This window comes from Somniosus microcephalus, chromosome 9 (assembly GCF_052327205.1).
Source record: "Somniosus microcephalus isolate GS21.2 chromosome 9, FLI_Smic_1.0, whole genome shotgun sequence".
NCBI classification, from domain to species: domain Eukaryota; kingdom Metazoa; phylum Chordata; class Chondrichthyes; order Squaliformes; family Somniosidae; genus Somniosus; species Somniosus microcephalus.
In genome coordinates, this window is record NC_140995.1 from 203,899,487 (window position 1) to 203,927,273 (window position 27,787).

At 46.9% G+C, this 27,787-nt stretch overlaps 1 protein-coding gene across 1 annotated transcript in view; it reads left to right on the forward strand.

Moving 5' to 3' along the window:
• ccdc162 (coiled-coil domain containing 162) overlaps positions 1 to 27,787 on the forward strand; it is a 203,289-nt gene that overhangs the window by 19,832 nt on the left and 155,670 nt on the right. Inside the window, exons 6-11 of the mRNA XM_085997788.1 lie at positions 1,192 to 1,378; positions 2,075 to 2,226; positions 20,977 to 21,177; positions 23,416 to 23,540; positions 24,593 to 24,821; positions 27,131 to 27,330. Coding sequence (XP_085853914.1) covers positions 1,192 to 1,378; positions 2,075 to 2,226; positions 20,977 to 21,177; positions 23,416 to 23,540; positions 24,593 to 24,821; positions 27,131 to 27,330 — 1,094 coding nt within the window. The remainder of the gene's footprint in view (positions 1 to 1,191; positions 1,379 to 2,074; positions 2,227 to 20,976; positions 21,178 to 23,415; positions 23,541 to 24,592; positions 24,822 to 27,130; positions 27,331 to 27,787) is intronic.

Here is a 27,787-nt window from a genome sequence, read left to right on the forward strand (position 1 = left end):
GCCTGATTGCGGGGTAGGGTGGGAAGGCAGCTGATGTGGAGGGCAGCATTTTGAAGGAAATAGGCAGTACCAGACCTGTGGGTTGGCGTTAGCATCGCCAGTGTAGGTGGCACTGTGGAGAGCAGTGCCACAGCGCCAATGTTGCAGCTGGGAGATCTCTTGGGTAAGTGCTGGCAAGCCTGGGAGACTCAGCCAGAGGTTAATAAAATAAATAAGTTTAAGCGTGATGGAAATTGGTGTGACAGGAAGTGACAGTTACTTGTTGAGAATTGTGCCTGTACGAAAGTCGTTTAACATATTATAGGTTACAAGTCATAGTATTCCTGTCATTATTATAGAGCGTATTCTCCAGCTCACTTCTGCTCTGCCTCTCTTATCCTCCCTTTATTCGCTAATCCATGAATCTCGTTTTATTTATTCTCGATATATTTTTTTAAATTGATAATACATTATGATGTAAAAAGACAAAGTATAAAACAAGACTTTAATCAACTGTTTCAAAACCATGAGATTCTAGTTACATCACTAGTTCCTGGTTACAGAAACATCCTGAGCAAGCTGGGCCCACGCCCGAGTATTTATACCCCTTGGATGGCGCCACCAGCTGGCCGCCCAGTGTTAATTCATGAGTCATTTCTTCATGAATGATAAGATTCATGACTCATTACATCCTGATGCCTTAGAAGGTACATTCATTAAAATGGAATATTTTAAAAAACATTTTGTTGTCAGCTCTGCTCTTGCACACCTCAAATCCAGCTGGTCGTGTTCCCTACGATCTGCAAATTATCTGGAGTGACAGGCAGTCAAGTGAGCTTGTTACTTGTGTGACTGTTCCACGAGCAGCTAGTGAAACAGGCTCTGGCTGCAAGCAGGGGGGGCGGAAACACACAGCGCTACTGTTTGCTCACAATTAAAATGTTGGCTCTGATCGATTTGGGGCGCTTATTTTTTTAACTTGCAAATTCTTATTAGTAGATTGGAAATGTGAATAACAATTCTACTGCCAACGGTGCCAATTAGTGCTGACACTGTGAAGGAATTACCAGTCCCGGGCCTGTCGCTAAATCCGTCCATTAAAGAACACTGCTCCTTTAAGATAAAGATACAAATTGGACTTATTTGTTTTGTAGAAAGAAGCTGTCAAGTGCGTGTAAATTATTGATCAATATTTATAATCACGTTTTATAGAAGTATGTCACCGAATTTATGGAGTTCTCAGAGATCGAGAACCACGATGATTTCTACACGACCGAGGACAGTTGCATTCACACCCAGGACCAGCGAGGGGTTTATATAATGTATGATGTGGCAATAAAGGATCTAAAAGAGTTAGAAAACCAGCTGCTGCTTCTTGCAACCCAATATATTGAGAAAGGTAAGGCGATAAATGGTCTTGTACTTCCTCAGACTGTAACGTGCACCACTACTTCTCTCTCTTAAAGGGCCACTGCCTCTCACGAGCAAAGGCTTTTCCCATGCTTGAGAAGGAAGAGGAGGTGTAAGCCCTATTTATCATGCATACTTCACACACAGGTCACGCAAACACACCTCCCAAGTGTCACCATGGGTTTTGAAGCTGGTGTCAAAAATGAAAACACTTAAACATTCAGTTATAGATTGGAGTTTAAACAATCAGGTTTCTATGAAGTCAGCGAATGGACAGTTTTCTCTTTCGGTCTATCAGCCATCTTTGTTCCCAGTGTCTTCTAGCACGCGAGGGCTTGCAAATTGTCCACTGTTGACCCTCCAGTTCTCACTTTCACTTTGAGAGCTGGTTGATGCACAGGGTAGAGTTATTATCCAGGTGCCTGGGATCATATTGAAATGAGTGTCAGAGCAAATTAGGGTAGATATCCTGTGTTGCATAACCTGTCGTGAGCTGGAAGTGCTTGAGGATATCAGTGTGTATAAAATGGCGAACATTTACAGCATTTCCTTTCTTTCATTTAATTAGCGCTTTATTAACCAGTTATAAAATCTGATACAAAAAGCAATCGCAGTTACACAGTGTGTTGTAAGTTGCTGTGATGCAACTGGGCTAAAACTTCTCTCCACGTGTCACTTTTTAAAGGCCAGAGAACATGCCAGGGAGTTTCCTCTGCAGGAGGACCACCGTGTGGGGAAGTGGACCTTCCAGGCTGGGCCCACCTCTCAGTAGATCGATTTGCTGTTCTGCTTGACCTGTGGAGGTGTGAAACAGCTTTTCTGGAGAACAAACGACAGGTAAAAAGGCGCAGGGTGTTCTGGGAGCAGAATGAACAGATTTCACTCTTAATAAATTAGGGGGAAAAATTAGATTATAAGATAAAATTACAAACACGCCATCCTTTGTGATCTTTGCCCGTTATTTGAGTAATTGACGTTATTAAACTAACCCCCCCAAAAAATGTGGAGGTTGAGGGGGGTATACAAATCTTCTGGTATGTACCACGTAATTTATGGTCTGCATGATATATTACATTGGCGTGTCCACACTCATTACGTGCAGCAGATGTCCTTGTGTTTCAGAGGGATATGTGTGCCTATGTACTCATAATGTACCAACCCAGTTGTTCAAAGTCCAAATGAACAATGAAAGAATAACAAACACATTACAAAACACATTAATACGTACGCACCAGACATGGAATAAGTTTTAATATGTTGTGGGGCCCGTCATTCTTTCATCCTTTGTTTGAACTTTGAACAACTAGTCTGGGATTCTGCTTCTGCACTGCAATTTTACACCCATTTGTTATAATGGATTGAAAATGACAGGCTGACAAGTGCAACATCAGAAAATCCTGGCCCTGATGGGTTTTAATTTTCTGCACAAAGTGGCTGACACCTGTGATGCCCCCAATGGCTGCCTGTGGCATTAAAAGTTAAGAGCAGTTGTGATCTTTTTTACTGGTCTGTTAATACATGGAAGATGTTGACTGCCTCCGGTGGCACATCTCAGTTTCATCCTCTCAGGTAAGTTTGAGGCTCCTCCTGCACTGCTCCTCCTTCACGTCCAGGTAAGTGGCAACAAAACGCATTCACTGCTCCTCTGACATATCGAGGTTTGTGCAGGAGCAGGCATATCGGAGGATGAGTGCAGAGCATCCCTGGTATAACAACAGAAAATGCTGGAAAAACTCAGCAGGCCAGGCAACATCCGTGGAGAGAGAAATAGAGTCAACGTTTCAGGTCGAAACCCTTCTGAAAAAACACAGGAAATGAAACAGATTAAAAGGCCAGTTTGGGGGCTGGGAAACGGGGATGAAAGAACAAAAGAGAAGTGAAGAGTCATTAAGAGGTATTCAAAACGAGACGAGATGGTGATAGGACTAGTGGAGACAAAAGACGGCTCAGATTAGGTGTGAAATGCGCTGGCAGAGTGAGAGACAGCTGCCATGTGGGAGAGAAAAAAAGGGGAAGGGCACAAAAGGTGTGGATAAAAAATATATGTAAAAATGTAATGGGGGCCGAGGTTATGATCTGAAATTGTTGAACTCGATATTGAGTCCGGAAGGCTGTAAAGTGCCTAATCGGAAGATGAGGTGCTGTTCCTCGAGCTTACGCTGGGTTTCCGTGGAACAATGCAAGAGCCCGAGTACGGTGAGGTCTGAGTGGGAATGGGGCGGTGAATTAAAATGACAGGCGACCGGAAGCTCGGGGTCACCCTTACGGACTGAACATCCCTGGTCTGGCCTGCCTTGCATCTGTCCGTTAGGCCTTCTCTTCTCCCTCCTTTAAAAAACACAAGTAAAGGAAATTCCCGTGGGGAAACCCATTGTGTTGGGGCTAGGTGACAACAAGAAGAAACCCAGAAAAGTGGACCTACCTTCTCCTTGCATTTTTTTTTGTAAAACCATTCCTGTCAATAGCTCAGGCCCTAACAACCCTGGGCATCCATCTTGTGTGGGAATCAGCGGGTATTCTGGGAAATTGTGTAAAGGACGTTAAAACATCATTGAAGAGCCACGCAAAAATTGGCAGAGGGACAAACAGATTAGAGGTTTAAATACGTGGCTCGCAGAGTGGTGTGGGAGGAAGCGGGTTTCAGTTCATGGGGCACTGGCACCAGTACTGGGGAAAGAGGGAGCTGTTCCTTTTGGGACAGGCTCCTCTTAAACCGGGCTGGAACCAGTGTCCTGGCGAACCGAATAACTAGGGCAGTAGACAGGGTTTTAAACTAATGAAGCGGGGGTGGGGGAGCGGGGGTGGGAGGATTCAGGAAAGAGTAAATTTAAAAGCAGCGAGAGAAATGTCAAGGCTCTAGAGCAGAGCAGAGCTTTGGGTAAAAATAAGCAGAGTGGGTCAGGAAGGGACAGAGAGAGTAACAAAGGTAATAGGGCATCAGTGACTGAGGTGACATCAGGGAAAAATAGAAATAAGTCAAAGCACTATATCTGAATGTGTGAAGCATTCGCAACAAAATAGATGAATTAATAGATAGAAATTAGTAGGTTTGATCTAATAGCCATTACAGAGACGTGGTTGCAATGTGGCCAAGGTTGGGAACTAAATATTCCAGGATACTTAACTTTTAGAAGAGATAGGCAAAATAGACAAGGAGGAGGGGTAGCCCTGATAATAAAGGATGGGATAAAGACCGTAGAGAGAAAGGATCTTAGTTCCGAAAATCAAGAAGTAGAATCAGTTTGGGCGGAGCTAAGAAACAGCAAGGGGCAAAAAACATTGGTTGGGGGTTGTTTATAGGCCCCCAAACAGTAGTTGTAATGTAGGGCAGAGTATAAATCAGGGAATTAGAGGTGTGTGTAACAAGGGTAATACAGTAATCATGGGGGACTTTAATCTACATATAGAATGGGCAAACCAAATTTGCAGTAATAGTGTGGAGGACGAATTCATTCATAGAATGTATGCAAGATAGTTTTCTAGATCAGTATGTTGAGGAACCAACTAGGTAACAGGCTATTTTAGATCTAGTATTGTGCAACGAGAAAGGGTTAATTAATAACCTTGCAGTAAAGGGGCCTTTAGGGAAGAGTGACAATAATATGTAGAATTTTATATTGAGTTTGAAAGTGATTTAGTTAAATCCGAAACTAGGGTCTTAAATCTAAACAAAGCAAACTACATAGGTATGAGGGGCATGTTGGCTAAGGTAGATTGGGAAACTACATTAAAAGATATGACAGTAGACAAGCAATGGCTAGCATTTAAAGAATGAATACATAATTTACAACAAATATACATTCCTTTAAGGCACAAAAACACCACAAGAAAAGTGGTCCAACCGTGGCTAACAAGAGAAGTTAAAGATAGTATTAGATCAAAGGAAGAGGCTTATAATATTGCCGAGAGGCTTCAAGGGGATATAGACAAGCTAAGTAAGTGGGCAAGAACTTGGCAAGTGGAATATAATGTGGAGAAATGTGAAGTTATCCACTTTGGTAGGAAAAATAGAAAAGCAGAATATTTTTTAAATGGTGAGAGATTGGGAAATGTTGGTGTTCAGAGGGACCTGGGTGTCCTTGTACAAGAATCACTGAAAGTTAACATGCAGGTACAGCAAGCAATTAGGAAAGCAAATGGTATGGTGGCCTTTATTACAAGAGGATTTGAGTATAAGAGTAAAGGGGGGAAAAATTGAGTCGTGCCCCCTTTGGCGCTACTTTTAGCGCCCCGAAAAAATTAGCGTCCCCGTGGCCGAAATTGAGTGGTAGCGCCCCAGAGGGAAGTGGGGCGCTACTGGAAGCACCCCACCTCCCTCCTGGGATGCTGCGAGGGAATATCGCGGCACACGTGCCGCGGTATTGCAGGCCTTCCTCCCCTTCTTAAAGGGGAGGGGCCTTGCACAGTGCGACCTGGGGCCCAGCTGGGCCACCGGGATCGGAGTGCTGGCAAAAGAGCCCTCTTAGAGCGTTAACGGGAGGCGCAAAGCAACCGTATTTTTCCCCCAAGATGTCTTACCACAATTATATAGGGCCCTGGTGAGACCGCACCTGGAGTATTGTGTACAGTTTTGGTCTCCTTACCTAAGAAAGGATATACTTGCCATAAAGGGAGTGCAACGAAGGTTCACCAGACTGAATCCTGGGATGGGGGGATTGTCCTATGAGGAGAGATTGAGTAGACTGGGCCTATATTCTCTAGAGTTTAGAAGAATGAGAGGTGATCTCATTGAAACATGCAAAATTCTTACAGGGCTAGACAGGGTATATGCAGGGAGGATGTTTCCCCTGGCTGGGGAGTCTAGAACCAGGGGTCACAGTCTCAGAATAAGGGGTTGGCCATTTACGACTGAGATGAGGAGAAATTTCTTCACTCAGAGGGTGGTGAATCTTTGGAATTCTCTACCCCAGAGGGCTGTGGAGGCTCAGTCGTTGAGTATATTCAAGACAGAGATCGATAGATTTTTAATATTAAGGGAATCAAGGGATACGGGGATAGTGCAGGAAAGTGGAGTTGAGGTAGAAGATCAGCCATGATCTTATTGAATGGCAGAGCAGGCTCGAGGGGCCAAATGGCCGACACTCCTGCTCCTATTTCTTATGTTCTTTTGTAAGATTCATCTGTATATTACAATGTGTCAAATGGACGAGAAGAAGGAAATACTGCCTAACAATTGCATGGAATGTAAAATGGTTAACGAACTGGCAGGACAGTGTAGTGTCCGAGGATCAATAATACTCAGACTGCAGGAGAACAATAAAACAGGTATTTACTGAACAGAGAGTAATTCAAGACTGAAATACAGAAGCCTGCTATGGCTTTATATACAGGGGTGGTCACTGCCGGTACTGCAGTATAGAATCAGTTCTTCTCTTAAAGGCACATACACAACAATTCCTCCCCTTTTAGATAAACAGTACATAACATTCATTTAACAACTAAATAATAACTAATTACAATTACAATTTTCTCTGTACTATATACATCAACTGAAATAATCATTTATAAGTTCAGTCTTTGAGGAGGCTTCCTGATCCTGACTGGATAGCGCCTTTCTCGAGTATCCTGTTCTTGCGGCGGAGTTGATTCTGGCTCATTGTCATTGGTTGGTTCGTCAGCTCCCAATACCACTGCTTCTGAGGTAGACGCAATCTGTACTTCGGGTTGATTACCAGGTGCACCTGCTCGTGGTATGGGTTTGGCTTGTTCCGGTGACTCTAGAATCTGGTCAGCATGGCATCTCACGATGCTCTCTCCAACGTCCACTGTGTACATTAGTGGTCCCTGCTGTGTGCATATCGTTCCTGGCTGCCATTTTTCTGTTCGGTAGTCGCGGACAAAGACTGGTCGCCCTATCTTGAAGCTCCTGGTTGGCTTCTCATTTATGTGCTGGAATTGCTTATAGAGTCATAGAGTTAGAGTCATAGAGTTATACAGCACAGAAAGAGGCCCTTCGGCCCATCGTGTCTGCGCCGTCCATCAATCCCTGTCCAGTCTAATCCCATTTTCCAGCATTTGGTCCATAGCCTTGTATGCAATGGCATTTCAAGTGCTCATCCAAATGCTTCTTGAATGTTATGAGGGTTGCTGCCTCTACCACCCTTTCAGGCAGTGAGTTCCAGATTCCAACCACCCTCTGGGTGAAAAAGTTCCTCCTCAAATCCCCTCCAAACCTCCTGCCCCTTACCTTGAATCTATGCCCCCTTGTTATTGACCCCCCTACTAAGGGGAAAAGTTCCTCTTTATCTACCCTATCTATGCCCCTCATCATTTTGTACACCTCAATCAGGTCCCCCCTCAGCCTTCTTTGCTCCAAGGAAAACAACCCCAGCCTGTTTAGTCTTTCTTCATAGCTGAGGCGCTCCATCCCAGGTAACATCCTGGTGAATCTTCTCTGCACCCTCTCCAAAGCAATCACATCCTTCCTATACTGAGGCGACCAGAACTGCACACAGTACTCCAGCTGTGGCCTCACCAGCGTTTTGTACAGCTCCATCATAACCTCCCTGCTCTTATATTCTATGCCTCGGCTAATGAAGGCAAGTATCCCATATGCCTTTTTAACCACCTTATCTACCTGTTCCGCTGCCTTCAGGGATCTATGTACATGTACACCAAGGTCCCTCTGACCCTCTGTACTTCCTAGGGTCCTACCACTCATTGTGTATTCCCTTGCCTTATTTGTCCGTCCAAAATGCATCACCTCGCACTTTTCAGGGTTAAATTCCATTTGCCACTTTTCCGCCCATCTGACCAACCCGTTTATATCGTCCTGTAGCCTGAGGCTTTCCTCCTCGCAATTTACCACCCCACCAATTTTCATGTCATCTGCGAACTTACTGATCATACCTTTTACATTCTCATCCAAATCATTTATGTAGATCACAAACAGCAAGGGACCCAGCACCGATCCCTGAGGTACCCCACTGGACACAGGCTTCCAGTCACAAAAGCAACCTTCGACCATCACCCTCTGCCTCCTGCCACTCAGCCAGTTTAGGATCCAACGCGCCAAGGCACCCTGGATCCCATGGGCTCTTACCTTCTCAACATCCTCAACATCTCGTCTTATGTTTGGTTTGAGCAAATCCAGGCGACATCTTAGCCTTCGGTTGAAGAACATTATGGCTGGAGCTTGGTTGGTGACTGCATGCGTCGCATTCCGGTAAGCAAACAAGAAATTATCCACCTTGTGTTGTAGTGGTATGTCGTCATTATGCATTGCCTTTATGGCCTTTTTAAAGGTCTGAACAAACCTCTCAGCCAATCCATTTGTGGCTGGATGATATGGGGCAGATGTGTAATGCTTCACCCCATTATTCCTCAGAAACCTCCGGAAATCCTCTGACACAAACTGTGGCCCATTATCAGAGCAAATCTGTTCTGGCAAGCCATTCCTGGCGAAGATGGCTCGTAGGACTGCAATAGTTTTCTCCGTGGTGGTGGAGGACATTTTGATGACCACTGGCCATTTCGAATGGGCGTCCACAGCGATTAGGAAGATTGAGTCCATAAATGGACCAGCAAAATCAATGTGTACCCGTTGCCATGGAGATGAGGGCCACTCCCATGGATGTAGCGGGGCCTGTGGTGGAGCGTTTTGGACCTTCTGGCATCCTGTGCATCTCTTGGTCATATCCTCGATTTCTTGATCGATTCCCGGCCACCACACAAACGCCCTGGCTAGGCTCTTCATTTTTACCCCTCCCAGATGACCCTCATGAAGCTCATTGAGCACTCTATCTCTCAACTTGGGTGGAATTACCACTCGGGATCCACACATCAAGGTCCCCCGGCACACTGACAGCTGTTCTCTCCTTGGCGAGAATGCTGGCAACAGTGAGTCGCCATGTGCTGGCCATCCCTTCACCGTCAAATCATAGACCCGAGAGAGTGTCGGGTCATTTCGGGTTTCCTTCTCTATACTTGAGTTTGTAACAGGTAGACATTCGACTATGGTCGCATGGAATATCTCAACAGGGTCCTCTGCAGGTGCTTCCTCTACCGTAGGCAACGGTAGGCGCAACAGCCCATCAGCGTTTCCATGCTGTTTCGTACCCTTGTACTCTATGTCGTACTGATGTGCCCCTAGAAAAAGTGACCATCTTTGCAGCCGTTGCGCCGTCATCACCAGAACGCCCTTCTTTGGGTTAAAAATGGAGACCAGGGGCTGATGATCAGTCAGTAGGGTGAATTTCTGCCCGTGCAGATAGTGATTGAACTTCTTCACCCCCCACACCAGGCTGAGGGCCTCCCTGTCAATCTGGGCGTAGTTACACTCGGCTGAGGTTAACGAGCGCGACGCAAAGGCTATTGGCCTCTCTGAACCGTCAGGGAATTTGTGTGACAGCACCGCTCCAATGCCGTAGGGAGACGCATCACATGCTAATCGAATCGGTAGTGTTGGATTGTAGTGGGCCAATACTTCTTTTGAAGTGATTAGGCATTTACATTTCTGAAAGGCACGCTTACACTCATCACTCCATTTCCATGTTACTCCAGTTTGCAGTAGGGCGTTCAGTAGGTGCAGAATTGTAGATAAATTCGGCAAGAACTTATGGTAGTAGTTCACCAACCCGAGGAACGACCTCAGTTGCAACACATTTTCCGGTGCTGGAGCCTTGACTACAGCCTCAATCTTGTCCGGCGACTTATGCAACCCTTCCTCATCAATCATGTGGCCACAATACGAGATTTGTCTCCTGAAGAACTCGCATTTGGGGCGGTTGGCTCGTAGCCCATATTCCTGTAATCTCGTGAGCACCTGCTCCAGGTTGGCAAGGTGTTCACTGTCATTTTCGCCCGTAACCAGGATGTCGTCCAAATAACACTGGGTCCCCAGGATCCCTTGCAGGACTTGTTCCATCGCCCTCTGCCAAATAGCCGGGGCTGATGCTACCCCGAATACCAGTCGATTGTACTGGTAAAGGCCTTTGTGAGTGTTTATCGTGAGGTATTTCCTAGACGCTTCTTCCACCTCCATTTGTAGATACGCTTGGGCCAGATCAATCTTTGTCAAGCGTTTCCCTCCAGATAGTGAGGCGAAAATATCTTCTATCCGTGGAAGTGGATATTGTACTGTGTGCAGGACTGGGTTCACAGTTACCTTGAAGTCCCCACAGATGCGAACCTTCTTCGGTTCCCCAGGCGTGCTGCTCAATGATTTCTTCATTACAGGAACGATGGGTGTGGCCCACTCGCTCCAGTCCACCTTGGACAGCACACCCGAACGCTCCAGACTCTCCAGCCCTGCTTCAACGGCTGGGCGGATTGCGTAAGGTACCGGTCTGGCCTTAAAAAATTTTGGGTTTGCGTTATCTTCGATTTTTATCGTTGCGTTACTCATTTTAGAGTCCCAAGTCCTTGTTGGAACACCTCTTTCACGTCAGTTAGAATTTTTGACAGTCTTCCAGGTGTGACGGCATCATCCTTTTTATCAGTCACAGCGCCTGAATGGAATGCCAATCCAATTGTATTTTTCGGATCCATTCACGTCCCAATAATGGTGGTCCTCCATCTGGTAGTATATATAGATACAGTTTCTGTGTTTCCTTGCTGTTGTATTCAACTGGCACCCTTATTTTTCCTCTGGGGTAGACTGTAAAGTCTGTAGGTTGTGCAGTAAATAACTTCAGAGACTTTAGAAGTACAAACAAAACAGGTCTTTACTATTCAGAGGTCTGGGCGATTTCTGCCCTAGTTAACGTATTCCAACCCTTATATACTGGTGTGGTCACTATCGGTATTACAGTATACATGAGCCAATAAATAGTGCCACCCTAAAGTAGTGCTCTTAAAGGCGAACGGTTACATTCTATAGTTCCCTTAAAGGTAAACGGTTACATACACAACACTCCTCCCTTTCTAGCTTATTACTTACAGAATCCCGTTAAACATACAATCTTCAACTTATATAGACAGTTTGCAGATATACTCTCGATGGAGTCAACGTCATATAACTTCATGTTTAACATAACATAATAACATATATAACTTCATGTCAAAACAGATCACAGATTCAGTCTCCGTAGGAACAGTTGCAACATACTCTTAGTGGAAACAGTTTACAGGTTCAGTCTCTGTGGAGGTTTCCGGATTCTGTCCGGATAACGCCGCAGTGGTGTCGTCATTCCCAGCGGTCCAGTAGGTGTCTCTGGTAAAGTCGATTCAGCTGGAACAACAGTGTCAGGTTTATCTGATTCTAGTATTACTAGATCAGAAGTAGGTGTTCTGGGTACTTCAGTTTCAACATTACTCGGGTAAGGTGGTGAAGTCGGCTGCTCATTTGTGGCGGACCCTATGATCTGGTCAACATGGCGCCTTATTACCTTGTCCCCAATGTCCACCGTGTACATCAACGGTCCTAGCCTTTTTTTAATAGTTCCAGGCTGCCATTTCTCCGTACGGTAGTCCCGGGCCAAAACTTGTTGCCCCATCTGGAAAGATCTGGTGGCACTTTCATTCATGCCCTGGAATTGCCGGTTCTCTACGTCCCTTCTTACGTTTGGTTTGAGCAAATCCAGCCGGCATCTTAGGCGTCTATTGCAAAACATCATTGCGGGAGTTTGATTCGTGACCGCATGTGTTGCATTTCGATAGGCCAACAAAAAGCTATCCACCTTATGCTGTAAACTTATGTCTTCATTACTCATGGCCTTTATGGCCTTCTTGAAGGTCTGGACAAATCTTTCAGCCAGTCCATTGGAGGCGGGATGGTATGGGGCTGATGTGTAATGTTTAACCCCATTGCTTTTTAGAAATTTCTTAAATTCCTCAGACACAAATTGCGGCCCATTATCGGAACAGACCTGTTCTGGCAGACCATTCCGCGCAAACATTGTCCTTAGCACCGTAATGGTTTTTTCCGTCGTGGTGGTGGTCATCTTAATTACTTCCGGCCACTTGGAGTGGGCATCTACCGCTATTAAGAACATCGAGTCCATGAAAGGCCCCGCAAAGTCAATGTGTACTCTTTGCCAGGGAGATGAGGGCCACTCCCATGGGTGCAGAGGAGCCTGTGGTGGCGCGTTCTGAACCCTCTGACATCCTAGGCAATTCTTCGTTATCTCCTCTATGTCCCCATCGATGCCTGGCCACCACACAAACGCCCTAGCTAGGTTCTTCATCTTTACGCCCCCCAGGTGTCCTTCGTGCAGCTCCTTGAGTATTTTCTTTTGGAGTTTGGGTGGAATCACCACTCTAGACCCACACATCAGGGTTCCTCGACACACAGACAGTTGTGCTTTCCTCTGTGCGAATGCTTGCAGTGTTGGTTCGCACTGCGCTGGCCATCCCTCCACCGTTAAGTCATAGACTCGTGAAAGAGTCGGGTCATTCCTTGTCTCATTTTCGATCATTGAGTTCGTGATCGGCAAACACTCCACTATTGATGAGTGGAACAACTCTACTGGGTCTACTGTCCTCGCTTCTTCTACCATTGGCAATGGTAAGCGTGATAGCCCATCAGCGTTTCCATGTTGCTTGGACCGTTTGTATTCAATATCATACTGGTGTGCCCCAAGTAAGACTGACCATCTTTGTAGCCTTTGTGCTGTCATGTTGGACACGGCCTTGTTCGGGTTAAATATGGACACCAACGGCTGGTGGTCTGTCAGCAATGTGAACCTCTTACATTGCAAGTAATGGTTGAATTTCTTCACGCCCCACACAAGACTGAGGGCCTCCCTGTCTATCTGGGCGTAATTTCGCTCCGCGGGTGTCAAAGATCGGGACGCAAAAGCCACTGGCCTTTCCGAGCCATTTGGTAGCCTGTGCGAAAGTACTGCTCCAATTCCGTACGGTGAAGCATCACACGCCAGCCGAAGGGGTAATGCTGGGTTGAAATGAGCCAACACTTCTTCAGAGGTAATCAACTCCTTGCTTCTGCGAAAAGCCTTTTTGCACTCCTCACTCCACTTCCATGGTGTCTCCTTTCGCAACAGCTCATTCAGTGGATGCAGCACCGTGGACAAATTTGGTAGGAACTTGTGGTAGTAATTGATTAACCCCAAGAATGATCGTAACTGTGACACGTTCCCTGGAGCGGGAGCCTTCACAACTGCTTCTATCTTCTCCGGTGATTTATGTAGTCCCTCGCGGTCAATGATATGACCGCAGTATGAGATTCGTTTTTGGAAAAACTCACACTTATTGCGGTTAACCCTAAGGCCATACTCCTTTAACCTGGTGAGTACCAGTTTCAAATTCGTGAGGTGTTCCTCTTCATCCATTCCCGTGATTAGGATATCATCCAAATAGCACTGCGTGCTTGGAATTCCTTGTAACACCTGTTCCATGGCCCTCTGCCAAATTGCTGGTGCCGAAGCCACTCCAAAGACCAGTCTGTTATAACGGTACAACCCTCTGTGGGTATTGATAGTTAGGTATTGGCGTGACTCTTCCTCAACCTCCATCTGTAAATATGCCTGAGCTAGGTCTATCTTCGTGAAGTGTTTTCCTCCAGCCAACGAAGCGAAAATATCTTCAATCCTTGGCAGCGGGTATTGTACCGACTGAAGCACCGGGTTCACTGTGATCTTGAAATCCCCGCAGATACGGACCTTCCCCGGTCCCCCTGGCTTACTACTTGGTGAGGATTTCATGACGGGTACAATGGCCGTGGCCCACTCACTGTGGTCTACTTTTGACAGAACCCCTGATCGTTCAAGTTCTTCTAGTTCTGCCTCCACTGCTGGTCGTATTGCATACGGTACCGACCTGGCCTTACAAAACTTTGGGCTTGCATGTTCTGCAATCTTGACCTTTGCTTTAATACCTCGTAGCTTTCCCAGTCCTTGCTGGAATACCTCTTTAGCTTCGTCTAATATTCTGGCCAACCGTTCAGGTTTGACGTCCTCTTTTTCGGGCTCCACCGTCATGGTGTTTAGTGCATGCCAATCCATCTTTATTTTCCGGATCCACTCCCGTCCCAGAAGTGGTGGGCCTCCCTCAGACAACACATACAGCTCCAACCGGTGGTGAACTTTATCTTTGTATTTCACCTTGACCTCTATCTTCCCGATGGGGAATACTTTTTGCCCCGTGTATGTCTTCAGTATCAGATCCGCATCCCGTAGTGGAATATGCTTGAAAAACTTTTGATAGTCATGCTTATTCATGACCGTCAACGCCGATCCGGTGTCCACTTCCATTTTTACTGGGACCTTTTCAATCGGTAGCGTTATCCAAATAGTTTGACGGTCGGCTTCATTGCTCACGTTGTGAATTCTTAGACCGTCCAGTCCTCTGCCTTTGGCGTGTGTGTCCGACTTCTGTTCCTTCAGACTCTTCCTATTTGCGTCATGTACCTTTCTGTCCCATTTTTGTGAGGACTCATTATTGTTGCACGTCGTTCCTGACCGGCACACTTTAGCTATGTGCCCGATCTTGCCACATTTCCAGCATTCCTGGTTTTTACCCCAGCATTGCTTTTGGTCGTGTGTTGACTTCCCACAACGATAGCATTTGGTGATATTACCTCGTTTAGGCATCTTCTCTTCTCGAGAACAACACAAGTATTTCTTTACTTATTATTATTATTATTTTTTTTTTTTCTTGAGAACACACCAGCTTTTCTGAAAAATCTTATTACTTTTCTGAAATTCTTAATAATTTCCAAGATGGCGGTTTCCCGCTTCTTCTTCTTCAGCGGTTTTCCCCGAAAAATGGCGGCTTTCCCGCGCTTCTCGCTCTCCCCGCCCACTTCAATGGCGGTTTTCCCGCGCTTGGCGGTCTTCACCCGGTCCCCCGACGCCGTCTGTCAGCCCGAGTGCGGCCCTTATCTATAATGCGATCGCTGGATCGCGAAGCGGCTGCCGGCCCTTATCTGTAGATCCGATCGCTCTCGCGGCTCTCGGCCCTTATCTGGAGATGCGATCGCTGGCTTGCAACGCCTCCCGCTCGGCTCTGGCTCCCCCGCTCGCGCGGCTCTCGGCTCTGACACTCCCGCGCCTACTCGCAGGCTCAGCGCTTCGTGGCAGCGGTTGCTGCACGGCTTCTCACATTGCCCGCGGTCCGGCTGTCACCCGACGCCGTTGGACCCGAATGCTTTGCCCTTCTCCTCCAAATACTTCTACCCCGTTTTTTTTAATTTTTTTTATTTGTTTTAACTACTCACAGTCTCTTCGGCCGCCTTGTTTTAGGCTGATTGGCTCGCTCAAGATGTGGTAGCAGGGTAATCTGTGCCTGTTGCTGCCGCAGCTTTGCTGTTAATCTTCCAGCTTCCAGTAAGTACTATACTTTTAGTAGACGGAGCCTCGTGTTTTCTTTTTGAAGCTCTCTGCTACTGGTTAGTCTTGCCGCAGGGTACGATCGGCCTCGTCGCCACTGTAAAGTCTGTAGGTTGTGCAGTAAATAACTTCAGAGACTTTAGAAGTACAAACAAAACAGGTCTTTACTATTCAGAGGTCTGGGCGATTTCTGCCCTAGTTAACGTATTCCAACCCTTATATACTGGTGTGGTCACTATCGGTATTACAGTATACATGAGCCAATAAATAGTGCCACCCTAAAGTAGTGCTCTTAAAGGCGAACGGTTACATTCTATAGTTCCCTTAAAGGTAAACGGTTACATACACAACATAGACTTTTTGCCCCGTGTATGTCTTCAATACAATGGACGTGTCCTTCAAGGGTATGTGTGAGAATAGCCGCTCATAGTCTCGTCGATTCTTGACAGTTAGGGCTGATCCTGTATCCAATTCCATCTTTACTTGGGACCCTGCTATCATGAGGGTGACCCAAATGGTTCGGTGATCCTCCTTTGCGATCACGTTGTGTAACTTTAGACAACTTAGTCTCCTGCTCCCGGAGTCGTTATCACTCTCCTGATCTTCCGAACTACTGTCTGTCATTTTTTTTACTTTCTTGTACTTTTCCTTAGTAGTTCTTGTAGTGTTGGTTTTCTTTCCCGACCTGCAGACTCTTGCTATATGTCCCATTTTCCCGCATTGCCTGCATACTTTGTCCTTAAACCAGCAGTCCTTCTGATCATGGTTGTTCTGCCGCAGCGATAGCACTTTTCTGCTCCATACGCCATTTCGTTAGCGCTGTATTCTTGTGGTTTCTGTTGTATTTCCGCAGCTCCCTGTGCTGCTGCTTCGTAGGATACTGCCACGCTGAAAGCCTGTTCTAGCGTCAGGTCCTTTTCTGAAAGTAGTCGTTTCTGGGTTCCTTCACTCTGGAGCCCGCAGACAAACTTATCCCGTAAGGTGTCTGCCAGTCCTGCTCCGAACTGGCAGTGCTTCGATAACTTGCGTAGTTCCGTAAGATAGTCAGCATTGTTCTCATCTTTGTGCTGGTTTCTTTTATGGAACTTGAATCTTTCTGCTATCAGCAGCGGTGTAGGGTTTAGGTATTCCTGTAAGATATTAACAATCTCTTCAAAACTTTTCTCCATTGGTTTAGCTGGGGTAATTAAATTCCGCAATAGGCCGTATGTTCTCGCGCCCATCAAATTTAATAATACCGACGCCTTCTTTCCATTGGCCACCTCATTGGCATTGCAGTACACTTCAATTCTTTCCACATATGTGGTCCAGTCTTCTACCTCGTTGTCGAAAGCAGTGATACTGCCACTCTTCGGCATCTTGGGTGATTTAAAATGGCGCCTCCCGCGCTTTTTCGTCCTCTCCAATGTAATAAAATGGCGCCTCCCGCGCTTTTCCTTCTTCCCCAATGGAATAAAATGTCGCCTCCCGCGCTTTTCCTTCTTCCCCTTGCTGCCACGGTGCTCCTAGCGTTCTACAGGGTAATGGCGGTGACCCGCGGCTTCGGCGCGTCTCACTTTTCCTTCCCCGCGTTCTATCCTCTCCACGCTGCCCTGTTCTTGAGCACCGACCGCGCCCTGTGCGCTCCACACTCTCTCTCTTTTCCTCCCGACGACGCTGCACGGCCCCTTTTGCAGAGCCACTCGATCGAGCCCGAGCCCGCCGCAGTCCGCAAGGGTCAGCGCACTATCTGCTACCAGCACGACTTGCTGGAACACCTCGACTGGGGAGCCAGGCCCAGCTCTCCACAGCCTCCCCTGCAACTCTCCGATGTATCCTTGGGCGGTTGCCCGCGGTCGACGCCCGCCGTTCTGACTTCGACCTCCAAGAAGCTTCTCTTCAGGGAAAAGATCCCCGTGAGGTGATGCAGTACTGCAGGTGAGTTCAAACCTGCCCGTCGCCAGTGTAGTGTCTGAGGATCAATAATACTCAGACTGCAGGAGAACAATAAAACAGGTACTGAACAGAGAGTAATTCAAGACTGAAATACAGAAGCCTGCTATGGCTTTATATACAGGGGTGGTCACTGCCGGTACTGCAATATAGAATCAGTTCTTCTCTTAAAGGCACATACACAACAGACAGTTCTCCATTTTCTATTTTCCTGTTCATTTTGCCCATTTTTTGGGGGCAAAAGTGAGCAGAAATTTTAGAGCCGCGATTATAATCCAGTTTGCCCTGTATGAGCGGGGCAGACGGGCAGTTAGAATAGCGGTTGGGGGGGGGGGGGGTTCCTCTTATGTTCCCGGCCATCGCCATTTTAACCAGGGATATTTCTGGCACGTGCAGACCACGTGGCCCAGGCAAGCGGAGGCCTGCTTAATATGCTGAAGTCGGTGCACCACAATGCAATTTTCACTTGAAATGGTGGGAAGCCGGCACAGCGCCAAACCTGCCAGAGAAACCTGGCCGGAGGCAGCAGGGTGGCCAGAAAAGGCCATGGTGGGTATTTGTTGTAAAAGAAATGTTGTGAGGATTCCTTGTAGGCCGGGAGGAGCAGGAGTTGCTCCTCCAGGCCCCGCAAGGAATCCTTGGGCCTCCCCAGCCACGGTCATACATAAGAACATAAGAACTAAGAGCAGGAGTAGGCCATTTGGCCCCTCGAGCCTGCTCCGCCATTTAATGAGATCATGGCTAATCTGATCTTGGGCTCAGCTCCATTTCCCTGCCCACTCCCCATAACCCTTCACTCCCTTATTGTTCAAAAATCTCCCTATCTCCACCTTAAATGTATTTAATGACCCAGCCTCCACAGCTCTCTGGGGCAGAGAGTTCCACAGATTTACAACCCTCTGAGAGAAGAAATTCCTCCTCATCTCAGTTTTAAATGGGCGACCCCTTATTTTGAAACTATACCCCCTAGTTCTAGATTCCCCCATGAGAGGAAACATCTTCTCTGCATCTACCTCCTCTCCCTCCTACCAACGGCAGCTCTTTGGAGACCCTCGGCCAGTACGGCCTCCGGCAGCGTCAGCCTCCCACCCGATTTCCCGCACCCATTTGCCAGCTGTGACGTAGAAGCATAGAAATATAGAATCATAGAATGGTTACAGCACAGAAGGAGGCCATTCGGCCCATTGAGCCCATTCCGACTCTCTGCAAGAGCACTTCAGTTAGTCCCACACCCTGCCCTTTCCCCATAGCTCTGCAATTTATTTTCCTTCAGGTACTTATCCAATTACCTTTTGAAAGCCATGATTGAGTCTACCTCCACCACCCTTTCAGGCAGTGCATTCCAGATCATAACAACTTGCTGCGTAAAAAAGTTTTTCCTCATGTCGCCTTTGGTTCTTCTGTCAATCACCTTAAATCTATGTCCTCTGGTTCTCGACCCTTCCGCCAATGGGAACAGTTTCTCTCTATCTACTCTGTCTAGACCCTCATGATTTTGAACTCCTCTATCAAATCTCCTCTCAATCTTCTCTGCTCTAAGGAGAACAACCCCAGCTTCTCCAGTCTGTCCACATAACTGAAGTCCCTCATCCCTGGAACCATCCTTGTAAATCTTTTCCGCACTCTCTGTAATGCCTTCACATCCTTCCTAAAGTGAGGTGCCCAGAATTGGACACAATACTCCAGTTGAAGCCGAACCAGTGTTTTATAAAGGTTCATCATAACTTCTTTGCTTTTGTACTCTATGGGGTCGATTTTCATTGACCCGTGGAGTCGGGTTTGGAGGCGTGTGGGGGGTTAAAGTCCAGAATTCGGGCATCCCGACACCATCCCACCCCCAACCCGCCTCCATGTAAGTTTCAAAGGAGGCAGGTACCTGCCCCGCACTGGGACCCGCCTACCCGAGGCGGGAAGGGATTAGTGCCAATTAACTGCCTGTTAACTGGTAGTTTTTAGCCTAATCCCTATTTTTGATGTTGAAGTGTGGGATTCCCGACGGCTCCAAACCACGCCAAGTTAGAGGAGTCAGGCCGTCGGGTTGAAGGACTTGGAGGGGTCGAGATGTCGGTGTTCAGGTGAGTGATGGGTGCATGAGTGCAAAGGTAAGTGTGTTTGGTGTGTCTAAAGTGTGTAAAGAAGTTTAAATTACCTGTACTTACCTTTTCAGCCTTTCTTCCTCTAGGTTTCGGGAGTCCATCATCTAACCGGCACAGAAAGCAGAATGGCTGCGATCTGTCAAAAGTGACAGCCTGCAGCTTTCTGTGCCGGTGAGATTTCTAACTGAATCTGTGTAGAAGGACTCAGGTTAGAAGTAAGACTGTCAGTGTTTGACAGCTTCAAACAGCTGTAAAACACTGATATTTCATCTGTCAAAACGTCTTGACAGATGAAATTTCAGTCTGTGCCATCACCTGTTGCCGGGTGGCCCTTAATTGGCCTGCTGAGCCCGCTGGGCGGGCTCAACAAGGTCAATCAAGTTAAAATCGCGTGGATTGGCCGCACCTCGATGGAGGCGGGACTATAACCCCGAAAGTTGTAGTCCCGCCTCCAACCCAACTTCTGAATGAAAATCACCCCCTAAGCCTCTATTTATGAAGCCCAGGATCCCGTATGCTTTTTTAACCGCTTTCTCAACCTGCCCTGCCACCTTCAACGATTTGTGCACATATACCCCTAGGTCTCTCTGTTCATGCACCCCCTTTAGAATTGTACCCTTTAGTTTATATTAGCTCTCCTCATACTTTCTATCAAAATGTATCACTTCGCACTTTTCTGCGTTAAATTTCAACTGCCATGTGTCCGTCATTTCACCAGCCTGTCTATGTCCTCTTGAAGTTTATCACTATCCACCTCACTGTTCACTATACTTCCAAGCTTTGTGTCATCTGCAAATTTTGAAATTGTGCCCTGTACACCCTCATCCAAGTCATTACTATATATCAAGAAAAGCAGTGGTCTTAGAACCGACCCCTGGAGAACACCACTGTGTACCTTCCTCCAGTCCGATAAACAATTGTTCACCACTACCCTCTGTTTCCCGTCACTTAGCCAATTCCGTATCCATGCTGCCTCTGTCCCTTTTATTCCATGGGCTTCAACTCTGCTGGCACTTTGTCGAATGCCTTTGGGTGGAAGGCAGTGCTGCACTATTCAGACGAGGCTTAGGAGTTAAAATGGCTTGAGCCTCACGTTCCACACTCCGCAGGGATTTCCTTCACCTCCCCCCTGATTTAAATTCTGAGCTGTGCCTTCAGTATCTCGGCTCATACATGGAGGAAGACGAGGTACTGGATGGCTGCCAGTGGCGGTGTGTTGATACCCTAGCGTAAGTCACTTTGCTCAGGTAAGAGGAGAAATTGGGTTGTGGGGGGAAGAATATAGCAAACGTGCATTTTCTTCTGAATGATTTTGACAAATTTCTACTCAGCTCCTGGACAGTTACTTTGAAGCCTATCAGCATGTTTTGGATGTGGAGGAGCGATTTGCATTGGCCCAAGTTATCACAGACATCATGCACCAACGCCCACGGTTTCATTTGAGCAATGAGTACTTTGTGAAGGCGTATCAAGCTGAATGTACATGCCTGAAACTTCACTTACAACTTATTACAGACATTTTGAACAAACAGGTAAGTGAGAGGAAACTGTTAAATCAAAGTACTGCAGTGGAAGTAATAAACATACTTGTTATACTGTGGATAGTAAAATGCACTTTAAACTGGCTGGCTGTATAACTAAATGCTTGAGTTATGAAATGTGCCGATGCATTGACACACTGCACTTTGAGGTAGTTGAGTGTAGATCCTTACTCCATCTACACTGATGGTGTGTTGTCGCTAGCAAATGCGTCGTACTCCCAATGATAAAGGCAATAAAACAGTGATTTGACAATGTCCAGGACTTGACTTTCCACAGGTCCCAAGAACAGATTGTACAGAAAACAGGTGCTGCTTTTCCACTGGTGCTCTAACACGGAAAAGTCATATGCAAGTACACTGAATACGGGAAACTGGGGCTCGGAGGGGGAGACTGGGGCTCGGAGGGGGAGACTGGCACTCGGAGGGGGAGACTGGCGCTCGGAGGGGGAGACTGGCGCTCGGAGGGGGAGACTGGCGCTCGGAGGGGGAGACTGGCGCTCGGAGGGGGAGACTGGGGCTCGGAGGGGGAGACTGGGGCTCGGAGGGGGAGACTGGGGCTCGGAGGGGGAGACTGGGGCTCGGAGGGGGCGACTGGGGCTCGGAGGGGGAGACTGGGGCTCGGGGGGGGAGACTGGCGCACAGACGGGGAGACTGACGCTCGGAGGGGGAGACTGGGGCTCGGAGGGGGAGACTGGGGCTCGGAGGGGGAGACTGGGGCTCGGAGGGGGAGACTGGGGCTCAGAGGGGGAGACTGGGGCTCGGAGGGGGAGACTGGGGCTCGGAGGGGGAGACTGGCGCTCGGAGGGGGAGACTGGGGCTCGGAGGGGGAGACTGGGGCTCGGAGGGGGTGACTGGCGCTCGGAGGGGGAGACTGGCGCTCGGAGGGGGAGACTGGGGCTCGGAGGGAGAGACTGACGCTCGGAGGGGGAGACTGGCGCACGGACGGGGAGACTGACGCTCGGAGGGGGAGACTGGGGCTCGGAGGGGGAGACTGGCGCACAGACGGGGAGACTGGGGCTCGGAGGGGGAGACTGGGGCTCGGAGGGGGAGACTGGGGCTCGGAGGGGGAGACTGGGGCTCGGAGGGGGAGACTGGCGCTCGGAAGGGGAGGCTGCAGGGGAGACAGGTGCCCGGAAGGGGAGACAGGCCAGATAAACGTACTGTTGTACAAGTTACTACACCTGACTCATGGGAACTACTGAGTATTAATGCACCCACAGAAGTAAGATTTTCTGCCATAAAAACATTCAATTGACTTTTAGAGAAAAACAGAAGAGCTAGTGCATTGCGCTATGTGGTATTGAACTCAACAGATCACCCTACTCTTGGGCCTCTGCCAGTGCTGCTTTTCAGCCATTCACTGACAGGAAGATGTTTGACAGCAGCCCCAGGCATCACCCTGTCTGTGATTTTTTACTTCCCCTGTGGGCAGGTTTCAGGCCTGAACTTGGCACCCCCCTGGGGAACTCAGTGAAGTAGCAGGAGGGTTAGAAATTGTGTTCCTCCGCTGTTGGTATGTTGGTGTGCCACCACCCCACCCCAGTAATTCCACCTGCTGTGTAATTGATATGTTGATGGGGTTAGATGAAGAGGGGTGGGAGGAGGCTCGTGTGGAGCATAAACACCAGCATAGACCAGTCTGGCCTCTCTGTCCTCGGCCTCTTACACTGTTCCAACGAAGCTCAATGTAAGCTCAAGGAACGGCACCTTCTCTTTCAATTAGGCACTTTACAGCCTTCTGGACTCGACATTGAGTTCAACAATTTCAGACCAGAACCTCCGCCCCTATTTTTTCACATGGCAGCTGTTGATGATTCTGCCATTCCCATTTACACCTCTTCTAGACTCATCTTTTGTTTCTTTACTTGTCCCATTACCATCTCCTTTTGCTTTGTACAATCATACCTCTTGTCATTTAATCACTCCTGCCTTCCACCCTATCACAGACCTTCCCGTTTGTTCTTTCTGCCCCTTCCCCCCTTTCCCAGCCCCTGCACTTGCTTAGTATCTGTTACATCTCTAACTTTTTCCAGTTCTGACGAATTATCATCAACCTGAAACATTAACTCTGTTTCTCTCTCCAAAGATGCTGCCTGACTTGCTGCGTATTTCCAGCATTTTCTGTTTTTAATCCAGCATAGACCAGTTGGGGCGAATGGCCTGTTTCTGTGCTGTAAATTCTATGTAATATATCGATGCTGAAATATTATCCCTTAACAACACTTACAGATCGATGACCAGCGGGAATATGTACAGAGGATTTGGAGGGATGGCAAGCAGGTGGAGATCGGTATTGAATTTGGGCTGCCCCTTAATGTCATTACTAAGCAACCAGTTGCCATTAACAACAGTTGGTAAGCAAAAAAACCCACTACCAACATATCATGTTTTATTGATTATGATAAGTGATGTGTCCTTTCTTTCATTCATGGAATAGTCATAAAGTCATAACGGCACAGAGAGAGGCCATTCACCCATCGAGTTCGTGCCGGCTCTCTGTAGAGCAACCCAGTCAGTCCCATTCCTCCGCTCTATCCCCGTAACCCTGCAAGTTTATTTCCCTCAAGTGCCTATCCAGTCTCCCCTTGAAAACATTGAGCGTCTCCGCTTCCACCACTTCCGTCGGCAGCGAATTCCAGGTCATCGCCACTCACTGCGTAAAAAAGTTTTCACTCACATCCCCCCTGTATCTCTTGCCCAAAACCTTAAATCTTTGTCCCCTAGTCCTTGTACCATCAACTAGTGGGAACAGCCTTTCCCAGTCTAGCCTATTCAAATCCGTCATAATCTTGTACACCTCTATCAAATCACCCCTCAATCTCCTTTGCTCTAATGAAAATAAATCCAGCTTCTCCAACCTGTCCTTGTAGTTAAGATCCCCCATCCCTGGAACCATTCTGGTAAATCTCCTCTGCACCCTCTCAAGGGCCTTCACGTCCCTCCTAAAGTGTGGTGACCAGAACTGGACGCAATACTCCAGTTGTGGCCTAACCAGCGCTTTATAAAGGTTCAGCATAACTTCTCTACTTTTGTTGTGGGAAAGAATAATTGTTGATTTGTGACCGTTTGTAAGAACTGTAATAGATAATTCGCCTTGGCTTTTTTAACAAGTCTTTCCTGCTTTAACTAGCCTGTAAATTCATTGCAATGTCAGATTGCAAGTACAAATCCACATTTGATGTATGTTTGAATAAGTTCTGTGTAATATTTGAAAACATCACAAAACACAGAACATAGGTCACACCTTCACAAAGGTAAGACCTGTGTATGCTAGGAGTTTTTTGGTGTTAACATAGTTGGTGCAACCTGTATATAAATTCTTTACAGTACATTCATTTGGAGAATAATTTCTATGTAAATTATGTCAGGATAATGAAAGACTATAGATCTTTTGCTGTGCTTTCAGTCCTGCCTTGAAAAAGATTTACTTGTTAGAGTTCCATCCATCATTGGGACTGGCCTCACGTATTCCAAAGACACTGGAACATGCCTACTGGGAGCTGCATCACATTCACAGACCAAAGACGGCCGACGAATGCATCAGCCTAGAGAAACAAGTCCTTAATCTGGCTCTGGAAAAGTGGGCGGCCATGGAAGCACCCGAGTCGTCCTACAGCCTCCAGGTTCAGAAAGATGTAGGTATGCCAAGGCCGGTAAACGGGGTTGAGGTACAGATCAGCTTTTATTAGCTTTTATATCTAGAGGGCTAGAATATAAAGGGGAGGAAGTTTTTGCTACAGCTATACAAAGCCCTGGTTAGACCACATCTGGAGTACTGTGTACGATTCTGGGCACTGCACCTTAGAAAGGATATCTTGGCCTTGGAAGGAGTGCTGCGCAGATTTACCAGGATGTTACCAGGGCTCCAAGGGTTAAGTTATGAGGAGAGATTACTTAAACTGGGCTGATATTCCCTGGAATATAGAAGATTAAGAGGTGGTTGATTTGAGGTTTTTAGGATCTTGAAAGGAATTGATAGGGTATTTAGAGAGACACTTCTTCTGCTGGTGGGGGAGTCTAGGACCAGGGGACATAACCTTATCAGAGCCAGGCCATTCAGGAAAGAAGTTAGGAAACACTTCTTCACGCAAAGGGTGGTAGAAGTGTGGAATTCTTTCCCACAACAAGCAGTAGATGCCAGCTCAATTAATAATTTTAAATCTGGGATAGATAGATTTTTGCTAGCCAAGGGTATTAAGGGATCTAGAGCCAAGGCGGGTAAATGGAGTTAGGATACAGGTCAGCCATGATCTCATTGAGCAGCGGAGAAGGCTGGAGGGGCTGAATGGCCTACTCCTGTTTCTATGTTCGGTTCAAATCTGTTTTGACAGGTGGGATGTAAACTTTAAAACCTTTTGCTTAACTAGACTACTGCTTTTTACTAAATAAAAGTGATATTTGAAACTGTAAATCCAACGGGGCTTATTCAGTTACATAGGAGAAAAGTGACAGCTGGCACTGGATAACCAGGCACTGGCATACACAAGGGTGTTGGATAATATTACAAACATTGACAACAAAGCTCTAGTGGCGTAAACAGTCATCCAAGACTTGAGAGTGCATTACTGCCTTGAACAACCTACCAAATGTTTTTTTAAAAATATTATGTACAATGTGGTTTTTGTTCACCTTTTTGGAACAATTCTGTTGGAGTTCACATTTATTAATTAAGCCACTGAGTTTACACGTTGATAGAAAACAGGGTGTTTTATTTTACACCTTTATGATGTGAGCCAGACCAGAGTATGTAATGGGTCACCTGTCAGGAAAAGCCACAGGGAAATGATGCATACTGTTTTACCACTTAATAAAGTTGTTCTGTATATTATCCATTTTACAATAGAGAGAAAAGCTATTCCATAGGATAGCAACCTTATCCAACCAGGGTATTACAGTACAGTACAATAGCAAAATACTGCGGATGCTGGAAATCTGAAATAACAACAGAAAACGCTGGAAAAACTCAGCAGGCTAAGGCAGCATCCGTGGTGAGAGAAACAGAGTTAACGTTTCAGGTCTGGGACCCTTCATCAGAACTGGAAAAAGCTGGAGATGTAACAGATATTAAGCAGGTGCAAAGACAGGAGGGCATTGAAGGAACGTACTGTGCTTTTGAAAGAGGCAGGAAAGATAAAATGTTGCAAATGGGAATGGCAAAAATCATACAGCATGAAAAATGGGGGCAGGGGTTATAGTTTGAAATTGTTGAACTCAATGTTGAGGCCAGAAGGCTTTAAAGTGCCTAATCGAAAGATGAGATGCTGTTCCTCGAGCTTACGTTGAGCTATATTGGAACAATGTAATAGGCCGAGGACAGAGAGATCAGAGTGGGAGTGAAGCGGTGAATTAAAGTGACAGCGACCGGAAGCTTAGGGTGGAAGCGAGCAGATTACTTACCCGCTCAGATCCTGACCACTGTCGACCGTTTGTGATGTTAATCTGCAGGGTTTTGCAGGCGGATGAGGCTTCTGGCCTAAAGCAGGAGCCTCGTAATTATGTAAATTGGGGTCCTAGTATGTCTCAATGCCCTTCTAACCGGCACCTGAGCGGGGAAGCCACCGTAGCTTTTCCCCACTGGGCAGAGGCAGTTTGGCAGCTGGGCTGAAGACAGAAGAGGCCCTTCTGGATAGTCTAAATCTTTCCTGCGTGGTGCCATGAGAAGCAGGATTGCTCATCTAGGACCCACGAGGAAATTCATGGCACCCCCTGCCCTTGAAAAGTGGACTGGCGGCCTTTAAATGAGGCCCAGAAGTTAAAATAGCCCGGGCCTGAAATTTAGGCCAGGGAGTCTGTTCCCCCCCCCCCGAAACCCGCTTCAGGTTAAAATCAACCTCAGAATGTAAATACAACTGACTGACTCGTTTGCAGTTAAGTAGGTGGTAGCCAATTTGACTTTGACCAAATCCTCTGTCCTCATTGAGTTGTACTCCTTGTGCTGTTCCAGTTGTTTTCAGGTGTGTTTATCGAAGATCCGCTCTTTGTCAGAGACGTTGGGGTTTCCTTTATAGAAGCTGCTGAAGAGGTTGAAAATAGACTAGCAGAAAAACAAGCCTTTATGCTGCATACTTTCTCCAGGCTTCTGGAGATTGTTACGCTGCGTCATCGATTGATAGAGGTCGCCTCCGAAACAGCCCTGTTAGCTCGGTGAGTGCATCTCATCAGGATGTATCTTTCTTCAGTTTCAGTGCTTTTATTTTTAAATCCCATCTTTCTTTCCTTCCTATGACATTCCCTGGCCATGAAATTCAAGCAGTAAACTTGCTTCCAGGCTTATGCCAGTGCCACTCTCAATCTGGTTATTGTGACATCGACAAGAGCAATGTGGGACCAGTTCACTGATTTGACTGCTTTTTCCCCTTCTTTGCTAACCCTGATATCGGATTGAGGTCATGGACTCACTGTAAGGAATCGCGCCTGTGAAGCTGTGCCTTATCACTGAGTGGTGTAAGGGTGCACTAGCACACTCGTTATCAAGTTGCTCAGCCAGATTTTTAAAAAAAATAAGTATACAACAATATTAAAAGCTAGTGACAGAGCCACATATTTGTCCTTATTATGTACCACCTTTGAATATCAATTAACAACAGAACAGGTTTTCTCG